This window comes from Remersonia thermophila, chromosome 4 (assembly GCF_042764415.1).
Source record: "Remersonia thermophila strain ATCC 22073 chromosome 4, whole genome shotgun sequence".
Classification (NCBI taxonomy): domain Eukaryota; kingdom Fungi; phylum Ascomycota; class Sordariomycetes; order Sordariales; family Chaetomiaceae; genus Remersonia; species Remersonia thermophila.
In genome coordinates this window covers 2962748-2977252 of record NC_092220.1, presented here as the reverse complement: position 1 = coordinate 2977252, position 14505 = coordinate 2962748, and the positions used below count along the sequence as shown (strand labels likewise).

The following is a 14505-nucleotide window of genomic DNA, read 5'->3' as shown; positions in this document are numbered from 1 at the left end:
CCAGCAAAAGTCATTTGCGTGACGGGAGGGTTGGGGGAGAGGGTCCATGCCGAACCACGCTCCGCTTGCTTGGTTCCCGTCTGGGCATGGCATGGGCGCGCGTGGTGATGGGTGGGGGGGGGGTCGCTCACCGCCCAGCCCGATAAGGCACGGGAGCGGCTCATGCGACCTTTTTTTTTTTTTTGCACTGCAACGAGGTGGGCATTGCGATAAGCGATAAGAGACGGTTTCGCCAAAAAATAGCCCGCCCAACCTCGGCGGAGCATCATCACCGCCATGGCGAAGCAAAGCGGACCTTCAACCACCTCTTGCGTCAGTCAGCCCTAGGTGGTCATGCCCAAGAGAGCTCGCGACGAAGAGGCGACCGAGGCAGGCCCGTCGCCCGCCAAGGACGACTCTCGCAAGGCCAAAAAGCCAAAGCATGGATTCCGCGTCGGGCCCGAGAACCTGCCCGATGGCCCTTGGAAGCGCAAAGGTACATTCGCCGCGCCTTTCTTCTGCCCTTCTGCCCTTCTAGCCCCGCCGCCGTTTCGACCCAGCTAACCGCCCACCTCTTCCCACCCCAGTGGCCAAAATAAAAAAGGACCTCATCGTCAAGGCCAAGGTCAAGAAGCAGTATGCCAAGATCAAGGCCGAGTACCAAAAGCAGGCCGCCGCGAGCGCCGCCGCGAGCGCCGATGACGGCGCCCTCCCCGACGGCCCGGCTGCCCCCGGCGCGGCTGCCCAGATGCACCCCGACCGACAAGCCATGCTGAGCTCGGCGGCCCCGCAACGGCCGCGTCCCGACCGACGCCAGCCACGACGGCACGGCACAGAGAAAGGCGAGGATGACGACAACAACGATGACGACGACGACGACGACGACGACGACGACGACGACGACGACGACGACGACGACAATGGCGATGGCGATGGTGACAACGAGGACAAGAACCAGCAAGATCCGAACGACGCCAAGACGGACGGCCATGCCGACGAGGGGAGTGGGAGGAAGAAAAAGAAAAAGCCCAAAAAGCCCGACTACTTCCAGAAGGACCTCGCTGCCGCCGAGCGCAAGAAGCAGGAAGCCGAGGCCCGCGCCGCCGAGCGCGCCCGCCGCGAGGAGGAGCGGCAGAAGCGCATCGCCGAGCGCGAGCGGTACCGCCGCGCCATGGCCAAGGCGAAAGCCCCCGGGCGCGACGGAAAGCCCAAGCTGGGGAGGGAGTCCAAGATTCTGTTGGACAAGGTCAAGAAGCTGGTAGGGAGCGGTTGAATAGGGCTTCTTTGGTTTTTCTTTTTTTTTTTTTTTTTCGACTGGTTTATTTTCTAGCGTGTGCTGGGATGAGGATAACGGGGGTAAGTGGGCGGTTCTGTAGGTAATAGTCTACTAGTAGTCGGGAGAAAGGAGCCTAACGTTCATGAACGACAGGGGGACATGATGTATATTGCTGCGTGTGCGATATGCTCAATGGAAATTATTCACCAAACGACGTCCACCTTCTCTTAGCGTCCTCCCATGAAGTTCCCCGTCCTGATGATGTAGTTATCCCCAATCGTCCGCCTCCCTTGGCCTCACCAGCAATGTGCCGCCCCCCCCCCTCCCCCCCTAAAGAACGAAAGAATCCAAAAGAATGACCGGAGAGCTGGCTATGAGGCATATGAGGCATTGGGAAGGTAGGAATACCCAGGTCAACAAAACCAACCAAAAAAAGGGGGGGAACCAGGATGAACAATGCAAAACAGTCAAGGTATATACAAGCAAAACCGGACCTTTCATGAGGGGATGAAAAACACGCAACAGCGATTAAAAAGGGGAAGAAACCCAGGTTGGGTGGGGATGGGTTTCGACAACAAAAAAAAAAAAAAAAGGCGTAGAAAGAGAAGTCGCCCAGAAAGCAACCTCACCATCATCACTACCACCATCCCACCATCCCACCATCACCACAACACCACGTCCCTACCAGCCACAACAGAAAAGAAAACGAGAAGAAGACAAGGAAAATGAAGAAGGAACAAAAATTACTCGAAACCTGCCCATCATCATTTACCTTATCCAATGCCCGCCCCCTTCCTTCTTCTCGTTCCATTCCCAACAGCAACAACAAGCGCCCGACCGGCTCGACCCTCTTCGAACGTAGTTATTTGCTGAGGTTACCCAAAAAAAGGGCCAATGCTGAACTGCACCCTCATCACGCCTCGCCAAAAATGACATGGCTGTTCTCGATCAAAAACTGCACCGCCAGGTTCTTGGCGTGCATGTCCGACATCTCGCGCTCGAGGCTGTGGTCGCGCATGATGGTGGGAGCAAACACGACGGCCAGGTTCTTGGGCGACATCTAGGCAATCGGCGTTAGCTTTCACACGCTCGTTCGCCGTACGCTTCCCTCCGTCCGGGCCATCGCAGACGAGGGGAGGGCAGCCAAGAACAAAACGTACCAAGTTCTCCTTCTCCCGGCTCGCCACGCGGAAGAGGTGGAACATGAGGAACTCGAGCGTATCGCGGTGCTTGGGCGGGAGCATGTTGATGGTCTTGCGCATGTGAGCGCAGCGCTCCTGCTCGTCTTGGATGGCTACGACAACACGTCTCGTTAGCACAGACAACCATCTTTCTCCTCCATAAAACTCCCCCGCCTGAGTGAAGAAAAACGAGAAAAAAACTCACAATTCGACTCCAGAATCCGATCATACACATCATACGTCACCAAGGGCGTCGGCAGCTTTCTGAAATACTGCTTCAACACGCTCGTGACCGCCGTGATATCCAGGGACGGGTCCGAGATGTCATAATCGTCGTCCCGATCAAACCCTTCCTGGATGGCCTTGACCAGCGAGTTGCCGCCCGTCTTCCGGTAGATGCCCTCAATGTCCATGCCGCGCAGCTCCACCTCCTCGATGCAGCGCGTCACCACGCTGGGGATCTGCCGTCGCTCGTACTCGGCGCGCTCGACCAGCTCGGACCCGAACAGCGTGCTCGGGGCTTCGGGGACGATCGCCGGGGACGGGCCCAGGGCTGGCTGGGACGAGCCCGGCACGTTGGATGTGGACGCGGATTTGGGCATGGTGCCCTTCTTGCCAAAGAAGCCGAACCCGCCTTGGCGGCCGCCGTCGTTGCCGCCGCGGTTGTTGCCTCCCGCGAGCGGGGGCGGACCCATCGTGACGGGCGAGTCAGCCTGCGTGACGGTCATGTTGTACGGCAGGCCGATGTTGTCGGACGACAGGGGCTGCGGGCCAGACTGCAGCTGTTGCTGCTGTTGTTGTTGCTGATGCTGCTGCTGCTGCTGCTGCTGCTGCTGCTGTTGCTGCTGGAAAGCGCCGGCGGCGCGGTTGATGCCCTTGGAGATGTTGTGGGCGACCTTGCTGGAGCCCTTCTTCCAGTTGAACTTTTTGACCTGGCCCTTGCGAATGTTAATCACGGTGGGGCCCTCGAGGACCGTGTCGTCTGCGTCGCCGAGGACGGTCGTGCCCGTCTGGAGGCTGTCGTTGACCGAGATGGACGAGGAGCCCTTGGCGTGGCCGTAGATGCCCAGGCCGTTGTTGGCCAGCCTCACGTCGGAGCCGTTGTTGATCTGCTGCTTGAAGCGCTCCTGGATCTGGTGGGTCAAATCGTTGTTCATGTCGGCCAGCTGGGCGTTCTTGGACGACAGCTGCTCGAACTCGAGCAGGGCGCGGTCCCGGTCGGCGATGGCCTGGGCCTTTTGCTCGAGCAGCTCGTCGCGCTCGGCGTGCAGCTGGGCGATCTGGGCCGACATGGCCTGCTTGACCTGCTCGAGCTTTTGCACAAACTCCTTGATGGCCGACTCCTCGAGCTCGCGCGGGTCGAGGGGCTCCTTGGTCTTCTTGGCGCGCTCCACGTAGCCGGCGAGCACCTCGATCTGGCGGATCATGATTTCGGTCTGCGTGTCGAGGACCGACACCGTCTTGCGCTTCTCGATGAGCTTCTTGTTCAGGCTCTGGAGGTCCTTCTCCGTGTTGAACTGGCGCTCGAGCTCGGCCACGCGCTGCTCCGAGTTCCGAAGCTGCCTCTTGAGAAGCGCGGGGTCGTCCTGGGAGCTGCCGGCGAACGAGATGGGGCTGCTGATTTCCGGGTCGCCGGCGCCGTCGCCGGCGGGCGACTTGGGCCACCGGGGCGACGACGTGCCCCGGGTGGTCTCGCTGACGCTCCGCGAGTGGCCGATCCTGGTCGGGGTGCTGACCGTCTCGGCGCTGTTGTTGCGGCCGTGGCGCACGGCGTTGGATACGCGGCGGAGGATGGACGACGATCCCTCGTCGGCGCCGAGGATCTTGGCGATGTCCTCGTCCATCGAGAACTCGCCGCCGGCGCTCCAGCGGGGCAGCTTCGGCTCGGTGACGTCGCCGCCGGGCGCTGGCGTCGTCTCCTTGGGGCCCGTCTGGATGGGAGGCGGCGGCGGCGGCCTGGGCTGCATGTACGTGTCGGTCAGCTTCGGCTCGGGCCGGCCGGGCGATGCGACCGCGTCCAGCGACGGCCGGACGGCCTCGTCGTCCCTCCGGCGCGCGTCTCTGGGCGGCGGCGACCTGTCGCCGCTTCCCGGCGGCCGCGACGGCGGCGGGGCCGGGGGCGCTTTCGTCGGGGCTGGCACGTCCGGCCCGGCGTTGTTCGAGACGGGGTTGCTCCTGTTGTTGGCCTGCCGCTTGGTCTTGGGAGCGTCCTGGAGCTTGAACTCTTCGCTTGGCGGAGACCGGGCCGCCGCCGCCTTGGGGTCATCGCCGCTGCTCGGCGAAGCCTTGTTTCCGTTGTTCCTCTTGGAGAGCTTCCGGGCGGGCCGGTCCTGCGGCGGGGGGGTTTCGTGCTCGGAGGATGGCTGCCTCCCTTTCTCGGTAAAGGCGATGTGGGGCGTCGACGATGACTGGGACTCGTTCCTCCGCTCCGCCGGGGCCCTGGGGGTGGTGTTGTAATCCCTGTCCTTGGTCCTCCGGCTCGCGTCCGGGAAGGGCTCCGAGACGGACTGGGGCGTCGAGGCGGGGGGCGGGGCCGAGGTCGGGTCCAGGGCGACCGGGATGTAGAAGCCGCCGTCGCCATCTCCCGTGTCGAGGGTCCCCGCGAAGATGGCCGAGTTCCGGTTGTGGCGGTAGCTGGGGGCGGACGGGGCGAGGGATTCCTTGGACGGCTCCGACGGGCGGTCCGGGGAGCGGCCGCGGGAGGAGGGCTCGCCTGCGCCGTAGGCGGCTCGGGGGCGCGGGGAGAGCTCGGTCGGGGCGTCGGAGGGGATCACGCGGTCGTTGGCAAACATGGGCGGCGGGTCGGCGTTGGGAGGCAGGGCGGGCAGCGACTTGTCGGTGATGAGGGGCGAGGCGTCCTTCTCGCGCTGCTTGGCCTGGGCGGCGGCCTTGGACTTTTTTCGACGCCTGGCCATCAGCGACTCGTGGCAGTTCATGCAAAAGATGCCGTGCGATGTACGCGCGTAGCGCAGGTTCTCGATCTTTCGCTTGCAGTTTCGGCAGCGGAAGCAGCTTGCGCAAAACGCCTCTTCGCCCGTCAGGATGGCGAGGTCCTCAATCTTGTTGCCGCAGGCGCTGCAGCTGTAGGTGCAGTTGTTGCAGATGAGGGAGCCATCGCCGAGGAGGAGCAGGTTCGCGTCCGAGTCGAGGAGCGTATTGCACGTGTTGCAGCGGAAGCAATCGAGATGCCATCGGTTTCCGGCTGTCGGGGGGCGGTCAGCTCAGCGGACACGGTCCGATGCTTGCGGCAGCAAAGACCTACCAAGCTCAAAGGCTTTTCCCTCCTCCAATATCTGTGCGGCATGCATGGTCAGAACGAGGAGACGCCGGGTTCCGGACGCGGCGCACCCACCTCACCGCACCCCTTGCAGGGGAAGATGTCGTCCGTCTCCATCGGACTGTCCAGATAGTCATCCATCGTGGCGGAGGGTATGCAACGTATGATTCGGGTACGATTCGGCGGGGGTGTGGATGTTGTGGCGGTGGTTTCTAGCGCTGGAGAGACCAGCCGGGCATGGACCGACTACGAGGCCGCGGGTCGGCCGCGGAGCGGCATGAAGGAAGGCTGGCAAGGAGGAGGAAGCGGAGGAGGAGGAGGATGGACGACGAGGCGGCTCTGATGGTTGTGGTGCACCGCTTGGCCGGCTTCGCGTAGCGTTTGGCCGGAAAGGGTCCAGCGCCGTCGAGGGGAGGGGGGTGGGAGGATGGAGGGAGAAGAAGGCCGGGCAGGGAGCCGTCGAGAGCCGAGTTGCGTTGCGTCGTAGGTAAGCAGGCAGGATAGGTAGCGTATATCGTGGGATGGCAAAGGGGCGGGCGGGGGTGTCCTGTCTTGGGTTGGGTGCCCAGTGCGCGGGGGCGTCTTCAAGACAAAAGGATCCGGATCCGAGTCGAGCCGCGTTGGGACGTTTGTTGTTGCGTTGTCTTGTCTCGCAGCCCCCGTCGGGGATGGGGCGTGTTGTGCCGGGCGAAAACGGCAGCAAAAGCAGGGACGAGCAAGAGAGCGGGAACGCAAGCAGGGCAAGCAGGGGAGCAGATACAGAGAGCACCTGGGGGGGAGGTAACTGCGTAAGTTCAAGGTATGGACCTGGGATGAGTTCGTCCGAGTCGAACCGCGGTGTGGTGGAGCGAGTCAGGAGTGGGCACCTACGGCGCACCAAGACAAAAATAAAGTTGCAACCACCTGGGCTCAGCCTTTGCAGCCGAGTCGATAGGTAATAATGGATGGCCGCCTGGGGAAATGTGTGGACGAGACGGACCTGCTGAATGGTTCCCGAACGAGATGACCTGGCAGGCTGGCTGAACGAAGGGCACGTCCGCTAGGTTGGTCGTCTCGTTGTGCTGGGGGGGAGACGCGAGACCCGAAACAAACCCAATGCTCGACTCGAATTCGAGGGTGCCGAAGAGGAAGAAGGTAAAAGTTCCAGATCGTGGGTCCGGTTGGTAGGTACCTTGGGTAGGCAGTAGGCAATTGGATGGATGGCATTCCAGAATGCATGCCCCGTTAGGTCCGCCTGCCGTTGCCGTTTGCTCAAGGGCGGTGGACACTGCGCTGCCCACACAATGAACAATGGCTGGGCCCCCTGGGAAGGGAAACCGTGGAAAGTCCATGGCCAACCTGGAAGGGGGAGAGGAGGGGAGGGGGGGGGGGGGGGGGGGGGAGGGAGGGGTCTGGGTCTGGGTCCACCTCCAGTTTGGGTCCAGTCTGGGCCCCGTCTGGGTCCAGTCAGGTCCTGCTCGTCAGGGGCCGCACAGGGGGTTGCTTCAGGAGCCAATGGCCGTTGCAGAGTAAAAAAGCCCCGCTGTGCTGTCGGTAGCTTCGCCCACGTCTCCATTCAGGTTCTTACACCGTAAGGTGGTTTATCGTGGCCGGGCTCCAGGAAAGGCCCGGAGCCATGAAATCTCCCATGGCGCGCATCATCAGGGCAGGTTGTTGACCTAATCCTGTCCACAGTGTGTGTGTGTGTGTGTGTATGTGTACCGTGCCTGAAGGTAGGTACCTAACTAGTCTAAGACGGCGTACTTCAGACATCTTACCAGATATCTTACCTAGGTACCTTGGATAGGCATACATAGCTATGGCATGTGACATCTCTTTTCCTTTTTTTTTTCCCTTCAGAGTTGCTTGATGGGAGAGAATGACCTATACTACCTAGGTATGATCTGGGAACTTCAGGTACCTAGTTACCTGCTCGGCTGCTGATGCTGTATCATTGCTACTCGAATGACAAGGAACGCCTCGCCATGCGAGCCCCCTGTCATTGCACATTCTGGTAGTTCCCGTACCTCCCATCAGGTAATACCTTGCGCACCACACCTCAGCTCGGTACAGCCTCAAAATGGAGCGCCTCTTGGCCTAGATAATTATGTATGAAACAGAGTCGGAAACATCAGTGTTTTCTCGGCTCTTGACGTTTGGTCTGCCCAAGTGACCGAACATGCCCCTCTCTCTCCCCGGTCCACCAACTTCTTTCGCCGGCTCGAGACCGCCGTCCTCCCTTCGGGTTTCAACAAACCAACAACCCCGCCAACCCGGAAAGCCGGCCTGCCCAGAGTACTCGTGTGTAAGGGGCTAACTATCCCTGAGATGGCGCTGAGGTACCGTCAAGGCCGATCAACAAGGCCGGTTCCCTCCAGATGGAGGCGTTCCCTACGACCTGTGTCACGCCACCTCCCAGCCCAAACATCAAACAAAAACACCGACTGTCCCGACGGTCCCGACTGTCTTGACGGTCTTACGTGCGTCCTTCTCCGGCTTGCAGCTCTGGGTGTGATGCGCCCAGCCTGCCGGGAACAGGTGGAATGATAGGTGCATCCTCGGCAACGCCACCGTTCCATGCGCGTGGTACACGATGCCGGTACATGGAGGCAGTACTTGGACAATCGCTGCGTGGGCCGTGACGGTATCGCCAGACATCCTTGGCGGCGCAGCACCGCCGTGGACACACAAACTCTGGGACCGCGGCGTAGCATCCGCGGGTATCTGAAACTGCCGCCCGCCCTTGGACCACCGTGCCGGCATTGCCCGCGGGCAGCAAGATGAGAGGCGCGCATCACAGAGCCCCATGTCGTTCCATGGAACCGGCCGACACACATCCATGGCGCAAAAGATCCCGTCCGCTTTGCCCCTCTAACCAACAACACGCAGCATCTAGAGAACTATCTTGCTGTGCTGCTCGACACGGAAGACCTGGCACGGCATCATCCCGTCCCAATCTACGAGCTGGGAATTTTCGTGACGCTCGCACTCCGAACCCGGCTCTACTTGTAGTTACGCAGTATGTACATGTTTCACAATCTTACCCATATCGGCACCGCCTGCGAGACTTGGCCCCCCCCCCCACGCCCGCTCACCTCGCCTGGTAGTAGTTTCAGTCCATGGGCGCCACGCCACGAAGGACATGTCTCGGAAAATAACGAACGGTACAGCCACCAAAGCCACAGGGGATATCATCGACTGTGGCACTTGCCCACCTACTATACGTACCTACGATACGCAGGTACCGGATGGGAGAGCACAGAAGAAACCAGGTGGAATGGACAACCATGACTGCCACAAGCATCCACTATACGAACGTACGTATGCCGTCCTCCATCCACTCAGCATCAACACGTGTACTATCCAAGAAGTAGCCTCCTGCATCCACCATCCACGCCTCAGCCCTGATGCCCTGGGAATGTCCTGCCCTGCCCTTGACCCGGGGATCTGCAAGCCAGGGGTCCGACTTGCAGAACGATGATCCTCCCCCCCTCCCCCTCCTCCTCTCTCTCTCTCTCTCTCTCTCCACACCCAAGGGCAACACCCGCAGCTTGGCGTTTCAGATTGATCGCATCCACCGTCCTGTGGATTTCCCTTTCCGTCAGGCGTCAGGGGGGGGGGGGGGGGGAAAGGAAAGCCAGGCCAGGCCGCCCAAGTTAAACTCCCTCTCAGCCCTCCGAGACAACCGTCCTTTGTCATCCAAGGCGTCACGTCCCATGCGTCTGACATGTCACAAACGGATCGCGGGTTCTGCAGGGCGTTCTCGTGGTCGTGGTCGTGCATCTGCAATGTCTACATGTCTACGTAAGTACGCGGGACGGGGACGGGGACCGAGGGGGGAAAAAAACAAAATCATGAGTCTCGGAAATCCTCCTCCTCCCGAAACCGAAAGACAGAGAGGACGAATCGGACAAACACCATTCGTCCCCTCTCCATCTACCGTAGGCCCGTCGGTGCGTGTGTGTGGGGGGGTTTGGACAAGGCCGACGGGAAAGGGATGGCTTGGAAAGAATACGAGTAAAAGGGCACGACAGAACAAGGACGTCAAGTTCCTTCAGGTGGGACAAAGTGCAGCGGCCGAATCCGGCCGGCGGCCATGGTCAGCGAGGAGGAGGTTTTGCTCATCGTAGAACCTCGTGGCTTGATCAGGCTACCTATGCGGCACCTAGTATACGGCGCTCTTGTGGCGCTGCAATGAGATGGGAGACGCAAGTGAAGAGGACGCCCGGGGGTCGGTCCCGGGTTGTACACCAAATCAATAATACCTAATGATCTGATCAAGGATGGCGGACGGGGACTTGTTCAGCAAGATGTCCCACCTTGAACCGGCGGAATCCAGACCCTGAAGAAGTGCGTCTCGCAAGAAACCCCAAAGTCAGGTCGGAAGAGGTGTTCCAAGTTCAACTTGGGTCCCCAAAGCAAGCATCGGAAAGAAACAGACCGCGTGGTATTTGCACCTTGAACAAGAACCCGGAGTTAGTGATGGTTGTCCTACGCTTTCCATCGTTGATACCTCCCCTCCGCTGTACCCGGGACGCCAACGCCATTCTCTCAACCCTTGGTATACCTTTCGTTTCTCCAACAGTTACACCCAGCGAGGTATTCCCCGTCCCCATCCCCTTTCCCCAAGCCAGCCAGAATTATTAAACAAGCAGTATGAGAAACACAAGGGTCCCTGAAAAATCCAGCGTTCCCCCATCGAAGAAACCAAGCAATTCCCTCCCCCCACAGCACCGCGCGTACACACACACACACACACAACCCGGCTCCCTAGGCAGGTAAGCCAGCGGTATGAATGCAGCCAACCACCACGCGCTACCCAAAAAGCGGCACGCCGCCGCTCCTCCCCCCCTTGCCCGCCGCCGCCTTCGCCTTCTCCCGCTGCTCCCTCGCAATGTAGTACGTGATCAGGTTCTTGGGATCCTCCCGCACCCCCCTCATCGCCTCCCAGAACCGCGCCTCGCCCGTCCTCGCGTGCAGCGCCACGCACAGGTGCACCGCATCCATGCGCACCGCCGAGTCCGGGCTCTCCAGGCACCGCGCCGCCAGCCTCGCCAGCGCCGCCAGCTCGGCGTCGCTCGGGCTGTAGTAGTAGTGGTGGTGGTGGTGGTGCGACGACCCGGCGGCCAAGCTCGAGGAGGCGGCAAAGGGCTTCTCCAGCACCTCCCGCAGGACCGCCAGCCCCATGCCTACCGACCTCGCGCTCTTCTCCTCCCCCTCCTCGTCCGCCGCCGCCTCTTGGCCGCTCTCGCCCAGCGTCTCCAGCACCCTCGTCAGCACGTTCACGATCTCGGCCTTGTCCCCCAGCGCGCACAGCTCCTTGGCCACCACCTCGAGCCCGCCGACGATGTGCACGTTCCTGTCGAACCCGGCCCGCGCCCTCACCAGGCTCTCGAGCCCGCGCGCGACGTGCGGGGCAAACGACGCCCGCAGCAGCGACGACGACGACGACGACGACGATGACGACGACGACGACGAGGAAGCATCGTCGCGGAGGAGCATGCGGATGATGGCCAGGGCTTGCGCCTTGGCGTCGAGCGCGCGCTCGGGGGTCGGCGAGGGGAAGGCGAGCTGCGACCGCGGGGCCTCGATGAAGGAGAAGAGCGCCGTCACGAGGGCGGAGAACTTGGCGTCGGTGAAGACGGTGGTGAACGGGTGGTTCTGCGGCGGGACGCTGCCGCTATCGCGCAGGATGTTGCGGAGGATGCTCTGGACCCTGCGGAAGCCGTGAGCGTCGAGCGACCTTTGTTGCGTCTTGGCGATGCCGCTGTCGAGGAGACGCGAGAGCTGCTTAAGCTTTTCGGGAGAGAGCGGCGTGGGAGCCGTGGCGTGGTCGGCACGGCTTTCCTTCGGCGGTGGCTGCTGGTGCTGGTGCTGCTGCTGAAGCTGAAGCGGCTGTTGCGGTTGCGGTTGTTGTTGCTGCAGTTGCTGCTCGAGGTGAACGGCCTGCTGCAGGAGCGCGGCGTCCTCGTTGACGGGCCTGTCTTCGAGAACCGACCCAAAAATGGGCTCGGGCGACGTCTGCTGCTCGCGGGTCAGCGGGTCTTCGTAAACCTCGAGCGACCGCGGCGGGCTGAGCGAGACCGGGGTCGTGGTGGTTTCGACCGCGTACGGCGGGCTCCTCGGGATCCCCTCGTTTGCGAAGGCGAACTGCTGAGGACGGCTCGGCGGCGACCTCCTGACGGGCTGCGGGAGGCGCGAAGGGGTGCCTGGCGACCCGACGTGAGGGGGGTCGCGCTCCAGGGCGCTGGCCATCAGAGCAGGTTCCCGCGGGGGGGAAGCGTAGCGAGCCGCGACGGTCGGCACGACCAGGCTCATGTCCTCGTTGGCTCTCGCCGTGTCGCTCGAGGGCGGGAAGATGGGCACGACAATGTTCCGCGACGGCGTGGCTCGAGGGGACACGATGTTCTTAGGGGTGCCCTCCCGGGGAGGCGTCGACGCTCCAACCTCGCCCGCCGCCGGGTAGACCAGGGGCCGGCCCACCTTAGGGGCCGGCCGTTTCGGCGACGTGCTGGTTGTTGCTTTGGGCGTGACGGGCCTGGACTTGGACGGGTGATGGCTTGGAGGGCTCGTCTGCTCGGTGGAAGGCCGGTCGTGTCCTCGAACCGAATAGGGACCCGCCGTCGCCGGTCTCGCGATGGTCTCCGGTCGCCTCCTGCCCGGCCTCACAGGCGCGCCCGAAATGCCGCCGGTGGAGGTGAGCAACGTGGATTCGGGCCTCGGCCTCGAACCTGTCGTCGTCGTCGTCGTCGCCGTCTGATGCTGCGATGTCGTGTGCCTAACGGGCGACAAGTTGGCCATGGCGGAACCCGGTCGCGGGGGCATGGTCTTTGCCGCCATGGCGCGCTTCTGAGCGAGCATGGCATCGCGCACGCTTGGCTTCGAGGTGCCGATGGTGCTCTTGGACAGGCCCAGGCCCGGACGCACGGCTCCCCCTCCCCCTTCGGCCTTCTTTGGCGACTTGGGGTTGCTAGGGTCGTTTTGGAGCAGCCGGGCGGCGGTAGCGTCGAGCCCGCTCATGATGGCCTCTGCGCGCGCCGGCCAGATGCCGGCGAACGCCCAGTACGTGGCGCGCATCTTCTCGCGGACGCCCGGGTTGGCGTCGGCGAGGCCCTTCTTGATGCACTTCTCAATCAGGTCGACGCCGCCCGTGTGCTCGACGTGGTTCTTGTGGTGGGCCTCCTTCTTGAGCAGCGTCTTGAGCCACCCGCAGGCGTACAGGCGCGGCTGCACGTTCTTGTCCTGGCAGGCCATCCAGAGGTGCTGCATGATGCGCGTCGTGTACGTGACGCGCTCGACGATGGTGTCGACCGTGACGTTGGCGAGCTGCGACGAGATCTTCTTGGTGGCGGCCGTCAGCTTGATGAAGGTCTGCATCAGGATCTCCACCATGGGGTCGATGCCGGGACCGTAAACGCGGGCCATGTCCTGGACGAGGTTGCAGCCCTCCTTGGAGAGGCTTGTGCGAAGCGACACGACGGCCTTGATGATGCCGTCCAGCAGCGCCCTGAGCCCCGCCAGGAACTGGTCGGGGAAGTCGGCGGCGGCATTCCCGGCCAGCATGCGCCGAAGCCTTGTGATGCTTTCTTCCCGCTTCAGCCAGTTTTGCTCCGTCTCCTTGCCCTCAAAGTACAGATGCATCTCCCGCAGGATGTCGTCGAGCTCCCGCACCGTATTGATGTACAACGGCTCGACCGCCTCGGTTGCACTGTTGCTCTCCGTCGGGCCTGGCGTGATGGGGCGGCTGCTCAGCGCCGGTAGGCTCGCGCCGAGGCCTGAACGGGGCGCTGGTGCGGGCTCGTCCAAGGGCTCGGCCTGAGAGGCCGATGCAGACGTCGGCGCGGGGTTGAGCTCCTTGATGATGGCCTGCTCGATGGCGGGTCGGATCTTGAAGATCTTGAGCTGTTTTTTCAGGTCGGATTTTGCCGCATTCGGGGCGTTTCTGTGTAGGCTGGGTCAGCGGGCGCAAGAGACGACGATGGGGTGCAGAAAAGGGGGGGGGGGGAATCGCACCTGAAGAGCTCTATCACGGTCGACTTTGCCACATCGCGCACCACAGGATCGGCGTCTTCGAGAAGCTCCATAAGGTTCGGGACGTAAGCGCGAAACTGAAGGCCATGCTCTTGGTGCATCTACGCGGGTTCGTTAGCAGACTAGAAACGCCACCTGGCGCGGGCACGAGCCCTTCTCCCTTCTCCCCTGGCCAGACGAACGAACCTGAAGCAACCAGTGCATGCTGGCCTCCTTTGCCCTCGCGCTCTTTCCGGTCATGGCGACGTTGCGAATCTGGCGTTCGACCTCGGCGGGCGCAACCTTGTACAGGGTGACCAAGGCCTGCTGGGCAACCTGGCGGAACTTTTCCTTCTGGTCACCGAGCTTCTCGACGATCAAGGGCAGGGTGCGCACGCCCTCCTTCGCGAGCTGTTTGGGCTCTTGGCGCACCAGCCTGGTGAAGAGGTGGTTGAGCGCGGTGAAGCCGGCATTGACAAGGATGGAATTCTGGGAGCTCGAGGCGGTGCGAAGGGCGTCGAAGACGGGTAGGATGCACGTTTCGGGGACCGTGTGCTGCTTGATGCTCGACTTGACGGCCGTGACGTGCTGCACCTTGACGTCGACGGGGGCGTCGGTGCGCAAGAGCGCGATCAGGTCGGCGACCTGCTGGTCCGTGATTCGTTCCGCCATGATCCTCCTGGAAAGGAGACTGCGGCGATGGTGGAAAGCGTCGTCAAAACCGTGGATTCTGCGGGGTTGAGGGTCAGACGGTGGGTTGCAGCAGAAACAGGAAGAAAGAAAACATTGCGCGTGTAAACAAA

At 62.1% G+C, this 14505-nt stretch overlaps 3 protein-coding genes across 3 annotated transcripts; 1 reads left to right on the top strand and 2 right to left on the bottom strand.

Moving 5' to 3' along the window:
- Positions 1-333: 333 nt before the first annotated feature.
- Positions 334-1252, top strand: VTJ83DRAFT_4979 (uncharacterized protein; the record flags this gene model as incomplete). Its single annotated transcript, XM_071011527.1, has 2 exons — positions 334-475; positions 567-1252. The coding sequence occupies 2 exons, from the start codon at positions 334-336 to the stop codon at positions 1250-1252; spliced, it is 828 nt and encodes a 275-aa protein (XP_070866429.1).
- A 916-nt stretch (positions 1253-2168) lies between these two features.
- Positions 2169-5854, bottom strand: VTJ83DRAFT_4978 (uncharacterized protein; the record flags this gene model as incomplete). The annotated part of the gene is made up of 5 exons (XM_071011526.1): positions 2169-2315; positions 2416-2549; positions 2642-5638; positions 5699-5729; positions 5789-5854. The coding sequence occupies 5 exons, from the start codon at positions 5852-5854 to the stop codon at positions 2169-2171; spliced, it is 3375 nt and encodes a 1124-aa protein (XP_070866428.1).
- A 4653-nt stretch (positions 5855-10507) lies between these two features.
- VTJ83DRAFT_4977 (uncharacterized protein) lies at positions 10508-14374 on the bottom strand (the record flags this gene model as incomplete). Its single annotated transcript, XM_071011525.1, has 3 exons — positions 10508-13634; positions 13706-13824; positions 13910-14374. The coding sequence occupies 3 exons, from the start codon at positions 14372-14374 to the stop codon at positions 10508-10510; spliced, it is 3711 nt and encodes a 1236-aa protein (XP_070866427.1).
- Between the last annotated feature and the right edge of the window lie 131 nt (positions 14375-14505).